The following is an 8,073-nucleotide window of genomic DNA, read 5'->3' on the forward strand; positions in this document are numbered from 1 at the left end:
TGTGGGTATGAAGATGTCTCTACGTCAGGCATGATGTGGACGCGGCGGAAAGGAGGAATGTCGTATCCCAGCCGACCATACACCGACAACACTTTCAAAAACACGTCAGGTGAACGCTTATTACTCCACTTAGTTAAAGGGACATAACCGAGTTTTTAAACACTAAGGCACATTTCTCACTATTAGAGCCGTTTATGATCACTGAAATCAAACATTACTTATATTTTATTGTTTAGATAATCCATTTCCGTAAAATCGAAGTGTTTCTGGTCATCCTGGTGTTTCTAATAATGCAAAATGCATTATTCATATTTTTAAAAACGCACGTGCGTCTGAGAAGTATAGGTTATGTAGTCGCGTTTTAGTCTATTTTTAAGGGTATTTCAACGTCACAGACTCTTTGTTTCACTCTGTTGTGTCCAAATGTGTTACAGGTTTGTACATTAACCAGACTTAGTGTCCATTTGTACTGGTTGAAACTAGGATCTAAGTGAAAAATATGCCTTAGTGTTTAAAAACTAGGGTCTGTGCCGCTAAACCCAATAATGTAATCAGGTGGTGGATATGGCTAACATCTGCGAAAAATTCCCTGTTACATTTTATCCGTTTCCCCAAAATATGATTGTGTATTACTGTTGAATTCTTGTGTTTTTTTAAATTTTAATCTGTACACACGGTGAGACGTAAATAAATACTCTGTCTGTCTGTCTACAGTATAAAACCTCTAATCTGTGTTGGTCAAAAGAAACAATGTTACATCAATAAAAATAAAAAACACGAAAAAAACCCCAAAAGTAACCTCAATGTGGCCACCAAAACGGCTTTGATACCAAGACGCATCGTTCTATTGCATCACTGGCGGAAACCGGCCTCGGTGGCGTCGTGGCAGGCCATCGGTCTACAGGCTGGTAGGTACTGGGTTCGGATCCCAGTCGAGGCATGGGATTTTAAATCGAGATACCGACTCCAAACCCTGAGTGAGTGCACCGCAAGGCTCAATGGGTAGGTGTAAACCACTTGCACCGACCAGTGATCCATAACTGGTTCAACAAAGGCCATGGTTTGTGCTATCCTGCCTGTGGGAAGCGCAAATAAAAGATCCCTTGCTGCCTGTCGTAAAAAGAGTAGCCTATGTGGCGACAGCGGGTTTCCTCTAAAAACAGTGTCAGAATGACCATATGTTTGACGTCCAATAGCCGATGATAAGATAAAAAATCAATGTGCTCTAGCGGCGTCGTTAAATAAAACAAACTTTTTTCTTTTTTCACTGGCGGAAGTACACACCTTCCCGGATTACAGAGCAGACCAGCCACCTACCATAAGTTATGGAAAGTCTTATAATATACAATACATATTTATGTTCATTATTTTATTTAAAAACCAACTTACGTTCACATTAAAATTATATCAATTGAAACTGTTCTTTTGAATATAACTATATTTCATAATGCTATGTTCATATTTATTTAACTGCAGTATATTATTAACGCAGGTCACTACATGTTTGCCTACATCCCCTATGAATATGGAAACTCAAAGGCAGTCATGGAATCTGCGGGTTTCCTACTCGCCGGTGATGCCTGCTTGAAGGTCAGCGTGTCTTTTCACGAGAACAATAACGCCATCTTGAAAGTGTATGAGCACAGGAATTCAAGCTATTCAAAACTGGTCTTGAGCCTTTCTCAACTTCAAGTGAACTGGAGGACGGCGGAAGCAGACATCAGTGGATATGCCAAGAAACTTTCTTTCATCGCACAGTCTGGTCACAGAACTGGTGGTGGCATTGCCATTGATGACGTCACAATAGAAACGTCTCGATGTAGTGGTATGTCAAACATAATTTATCAGAACAATATATTTTAATTAAGTACATTAATTTAATGCCATGACCTTAGTTAATAAGAGTAGGATAAATGTTATTGATGAACGTATATTTATTAATGAAACAAAATTGAAGAAGTGGTAACAATTCCCATACTTATACTAGTTGTATATTCTATGTTAATAACACGTTATCAAAGATAACTATCGCAAGAGAAATGTCTGGCTATCTATCACTCATAAAAACAACTAAACAAACATCATAACACAAATGCAGTAATATAATTTGTATTGACATAATTTGGCATTGTACAACCTTATACGCAGTGAAGCTTACCGAACACGGGTCACTTTAATATTATAATTATTCTCCAAGGCAGTGTCTGCCCTCATGTTCAAAACTGGTTATGTCTATTTTTGGCCAAAATGCGATGAGTCATCGATTTGGGGTTTTTTCATGTGTATTAAATGTAGTATTTTGGAGACATATATGTAATAGGAATGGCAGAAATCATTATCATATGAAAAAAGGGGAATAAAATTGCCTTCCTTTCTGAATTTTCATAATTAAAATATGTGTAGGTTTTTTTTTCTAAACACAAGGGGCAGGATTACAAAGCCTGTTTTTCTTAAATAAAGGTATTTAAACATTACAAATATATTAAGGCTAGTTACACACAAAAACAGGCTTTGTAAATTCAGACCCTTGTGTTTGGACATAACGAGTCCAGGGGCCCTATTTTCGAAGCCATCTTAGCGCTACGAAATCGTAAAACCGTCGTAGGTGACGTCATAGCTTACGATGATTTCACGATTTCGTAGGCTAAGATAGCTTCGACAATATGGGCCCTGGCTGCTAGCCCTCCGTGTAACATAACAAACATAACACACAAAGCCAATTTGTCTTAAACGAAGGCATTTAAGCATTACAAATATATGTAGTTACACGCAAAAGCAAGCTTTGTTAATGTAGACCCTTGCTTTTCGATATAACGATTTCTGGGTGTAAAATGTAGCAGATATAACCCAAAAAGGCTAAATTTCACTGGGTTTATTTTACTTGTCACTCTACTCTGAACAGGCGTACTGAAGGTATCGTGTGATTTCGATGGCGGGACGTTGTGTGATTACACCCAGGCCTCCGACGACTCGTTCGACTGGACTATCAAGACGTTCTCGCTCCACAACGCACTGGGCAAATCCAGCCTGGAGAACAGTGGTGAGTTCCGTACCCGGTACAGCAGGAGCCGTGCTTATAAAACACTCAAAATCTAAAGTCCAAACCCTAAGCCATCAAGATAGTATTCTTTAAAGACTTGTCATCACACCTCAAATGTTTGGTCTTCCTCTCAACTGCATCTGAATAAAAAAAATCCAGCGGGTCTCGGTGGTATAGTGGCTAAGGCTAGTAGGTACTGGGTTCGCATTTCAGTACTGGTATCAACCTGAAATGTTTTCATGGATCATCAAAATGGTGTAAGATCACTACATCAATATCTTTCTCATCAAATATGTTAACAACTCAACATTACCCCATGCCTTGAACAGACAACGTAGATAACTGAGATGACTAGCCAGGCCAGAGTGCTTTAAACCTTAATTGGATATAACCAAGAAACTCAAAATGAAACGAAACTCAGTCAGAGAGGTATTTAAGCCCCTATGACACTAATATATTTGCGTCTCCTCCCCCCCCCCCCCCCCCCCCCCTTCCACCGGAATCAAAACCATAATAAAGAATATATTCTACTAGGCTAATTGGGGGGAGAGGAGGGGCAATGGACGGATGGATCTGGCATAAAGAGTTAGTACGTTCTAATTTAACCCCCCCCCCCCTCCCCGATTTTGCCGTCCCCTAAAATTTGGCGCCCAAGACCTGGGTCTAGTTGGTATGTACGTCAATACGGCTCTGAACTGAATTAATGAACCGTTAAAATTATGTAATCATGTTATTAATCAAATATGATGTATTTCCGCGTGTATACTTTACTCGTACGTTTACTTTTACAGATCACTTTATCGAAGCGGATGGAATGTCGCGGACTCCTGGTGAGAAAACAAGAGTGTTCTCCCCTTTGCTCAATTCGTCCGTCCCACAATGCCTCAGCTTCGTGTACAAGATCGATGGGCCTTATGTTGGAATACTCTCAGTTTGTACTCAATCCGAGTTTGATGGAGAGATGTTTCTGAACTGTAACGTGTGGTTTCGATCAACAAGCAAGTCAAACGACTGGACAATAGGCCGGGCACAAATACCCCCGTCTCAAAATTTCCGTATAGGACTACAGGCCAAAAGAGGAACTGTTGGCGGGAAAATATCTGTAGACAATGTAACAACCAAATTTGGAAATTGTCAGTAAATGTACAGTTTAGTATGATGGCAAATTTGGTTTTAAACGGGCTCCTTAGATGTGCCAACTGAAAGAGATACAACATGATCGTATGTTACAAGGCGGCAATAATGCAGACGCATGCACCCGAACATCTTCATAAATCAAGGCTAATATTCGTTCCTCGTATTCAGCCTTGATACATGTCGTCAAGAAATCGTGCCACAAAATGCTTAAATTGCATTGGATGCGATGAGATCTGATTGCAACGAATCGCAACGCTCCTTATAGATTCCCTTGTTATTGTAAACAAAGATGGCAGCGTCAGCGTCCGGCGGTTAATTTTTGATATTGCTTTCAAGATTGTCACATGTTACCGATGCTGTGATTGGCCAGCGATGTCATCGTGTAAGGGACATAATCGGTGTTACACATTTTCTTCCAATAGAGGGCGCTAGTAGTGGATATCAGTAATCTTGACTACATGTATCAAGGCTGAATATTACCCTTGATTTATGAAGATGGTACCCGAAATACGGAAAGTTGCCCTTTTTAGGTTTTTTCTGTCTACCTGGACATGATTGTCTACTGTTGTGATTCTTTTTATACTGCCAATCCACATATTTTAGCCTTCGGACGGTCCATATGTTATGACAGAATAATCTATGCAGTAACATAAGACCCGCCTCGGTGGCGTCGTGGTTAGGCCATCGGTCTACAAGCTGGTAGGTACTGGGTTCGGATCCCAGTCGAGGCATGGGATTTTTAATCCAGATACCGACTCCAAACCCTGAGTGAGTGCTCCGCAAGGCTCAATGGGTAGGTGTAAACCACTTGCACCGACCAGTGATCCATAACTGGTTCAACAAAGGCCATGGTTTGTGCTATCCTGCCTGTGGGAAGCGCAAATAAAAGATCCCTTGCTGCTAATCGGAAGAGTAGCCCATGTAGTGGCGACAGCGGGTTTCCTCTCAAAATCTGTGTGGTCCTTAACCATATGTCTGACGCCATATAACCGTAAATAAAATGTGTTGAGTGCGTCGTTAAATAAAACATTTCTTTCTTTTTTTCTTTCTATGCAGTAACAGAACCTGAGCCACATTGTATGTTGTAAAATACCCGATACAGTTTTAAATCTCTGATCGCCAAAACCATTAATGTGTTCAAAATCGCAATCTCATCAGTATGAGACAGGTGGTATGGGGTGGAGCCCAGTGGTAAAGTGTTCGCCTGATGAGCGGTCGTTTTAGGATCGAACCTCGTCGGCGAGCCCATTTGGGCTATTTCTCGTTCCATGCAGTGCACCACGACTGGTAAATCAAATGCCGTGTTATGTGCTATCCTGTATATAAATGGCGCATATAAAGGATCTCTTTCTACTAATGGAAAAATATGGCGGGTTTCAGTGGCGGCTCCAGAAAATCCAGGCTCCAGTGACATGAGGTGGAATGCCAAGGGAACTTTGGAGGAGGTTTGGATGGGGATAGTAAAAAAGAAAGAAAATTAATATATAATAAAATTATAACTATCGCAACATTTTTTTTTGGGGGGGGGGGGGGGGGCGGAGACTATATGTCATACAAACTGTATGAGTGTAAAGAATGTTTTAACCAGGTTATCACTGCATCCATGAATCACTGTGAGGTGTTCCGCGTATAGGAGGACTGCTACTGTCCAGAACGGTTCATCACCCCCGTTTTGTAGGAAGACTGCCACTCCTAAGACTACTATGATAAATCTAAAGCTGACCAAGATAGAGATCAATGGAAAGTCATGATGACATGCCCTTATGAATCTGTGACGATAATATCAGGTGCATGCGAACGATAAACATATTCTGACACACGTATGACGTCTGCTGTGAGCACTGACATTGTATTTGTTTTATCCAGACGATAACTAATGTGTAAAAATCTTTTACCAAAAATAACTGGGTAAAAACCTTGTGCATGTATACAGTCAAGACAGACGTCGCATCAAACAGTTTAGTTGGTGATGCGTAATACGAGAATTTTTTTTCTAAATATCTTAAAAGCTTCTAAAAGCCTTTACGAGTCATTGAATATAATAAACCTGATGAAACAATTTTTTGTGTGTGCCAGAATGACACATCATTTAAAATCGGCATATAATCAGCATGCCTTAAGGTATACACGGGTCTGTATTTTTGTATGATTTCGTCTTTGTATTAATACAGATGGATGGATAGAAGGGATGGGTGTTTGTTCGTGTGCCTTTTTGATTGACTGTTTAGGTGTGTGCGCGCATGTGCTGATGTTTGTGTAATATATGCATATTTATGTACATACTGTTAATGAATTATTATACATACGTAAATAATAAAAATGCTGTAAATATACATGTATGTGTTTTTTTCTAAAAAGAAAACAAACAAAACAGAAAAACGTATGTATACTGACATTAAGAACTAACACGGAATGTACCGACTAAGAAATCTTTGCCAGGAATTTAAATTGACTATTTTTTAGAACATGTTGAAGTAGCATCTTTTGCTTGGCTTTTCGTTCAGATATAGCCAGTAAGACAGATTTTACATCTGCTATAACAAGTCAACGTTGTCAATTGGATTGGAGGAGACATTCGATTCTATCACAAAGGCTACTTACATATGATATTTTACAAATTTTACTATTTTTCACAAGTCAGCACCACACATACCACGGTGTTTAGACATGGGTCACTAGATGAAACGGAAAAAAATGCTAGTGGGTCTGTCGACATTGAGGTGTATCGTATGATTCAAGGGGATGAACCAATTCTAGTACTCTATCTCAAAGAAACTCGAAAAGATATATTTGGACAAACAAATCTGATGGAATCATTTCGATTCCATCCAGAATTTGTATTACAATTTTTACGCGATACTGACTTTTACTCCAATTTTAATTTGATATATCTGTGATATTTGTATTTTTGCATATTTCTTTACACTGTGTTTTAATTTAACTGTTGCATTTTTACATTGATGTTGATCATCACTTTAGATTTGCCTTTACCATAGTTTGACACCCAATAGCCGATGTATTTTTCGTTCTGGGGTGTCGTTAAACATTCATTCATTCATTCTATCACGTCCCAGACATTGAGCTGTATCGTATGATTCAAGGGTATGGACCAATTCTAGTACTCTATTACGTCCCAGACATTGAGCTGTATCGTATGATTCAAGGGAAACAACCGATACTAGTGCATCTATCGAAGATAATCGACACTCAACCTATTATCAACTTATTTGTATCATATATAATGTACAGAGAGAAAAGCTACAAAACCCTGGCGTGGATACTGGTTCATCTTAATGGACAGATTAGGTTTAGATTACATTTGATTTATAATTTCACACCATGTTTCCTTTGAAATATACTTGCCGCTTGATATCCGTTGTCAATGCCATTTTAAAAAAATTGAAATTATATTGGTGTTCTACCATTGCTTTTAAGTTGTACATCTTAATCATTGACCATATGAATTGCATCCAGTTTAGTGACATCGATAAATATCATATATATTATCAGTGAACTATTAACACGTACGAAACGGCCTGTTTCATGGACGGCGAGACGTAGCCCAGTGGTAAAGCGCTCGTTTGATGCGCGGTCAGTTTGGGATCGATACCCGTCAGTGGGCCCACTGCGCTATTTCTCGTTCCAGCCAGTGCACCACGACTGGTACATCAAAGGTTGTGGTATGTGCTATCCTGTCTATGGGATGGTGCATATAAAAGATCCCTTGCTGCTAATCGAATAGAGTAGCCCATGAAGTGGCGACAGCGGGTTTTCTCCCTCAATATCTGTGTGGTCCTTAACCATATATCTGACGCTATATAACCGTAAATAAAATATGTTGAATGCGTCGTTAAATAAACCATTTCCTTCCTTTCTTTCATGGACAACATGGCGAG

General features: G+C 39.5%; 1 protein-coding gene across 1 annotated transcript; it reads left to right on the plus strand.

The window, feature by feature from the left end:
• Positions 1–1,360: 1,360 nt before the first annotated feature.
• LOC121391165 (MAM and LDL-receptor class A domain-containing protein 1-like) lies at positions 1,361–4,196 on the plus strand. The gene is made up of 3 exons (XM_041522883.1): positions 1,361–1,825; positions 2,903–3,040; positions 3,832–4,196. The coding sequence occupies exons 1-3, from the start codon at positions 1,501–1,503 to the stop codon at positions 4,179–4,181; spliced, it is 813 nt and encodes a 270-aa protein (XP_041378817.1). The 5' UTR covers positions 1,361–1,500; the 3' UTR covers positions 4,182–4,196.
• The last annotated feature ends 3,877 nt before the right edge of the window (positions 4,197–8,073 follow it).

The sequence above is a fragment of the Gigantopelta aegis genome, chromosome 3 (genome assembly GCF_016097555.1).
Source record: "Gigantopelta aegis isolate Gae_Host chromosome 3, Gae_host_genome, whole genome shotgun sequence".
NCBI classification, from domain to species: Eukaryota; Metazoa; Mollusca; class Gastropoda; order Neomphalida; family Peltospiridae; genus Gigantopelta; species Gigantopelta aegis.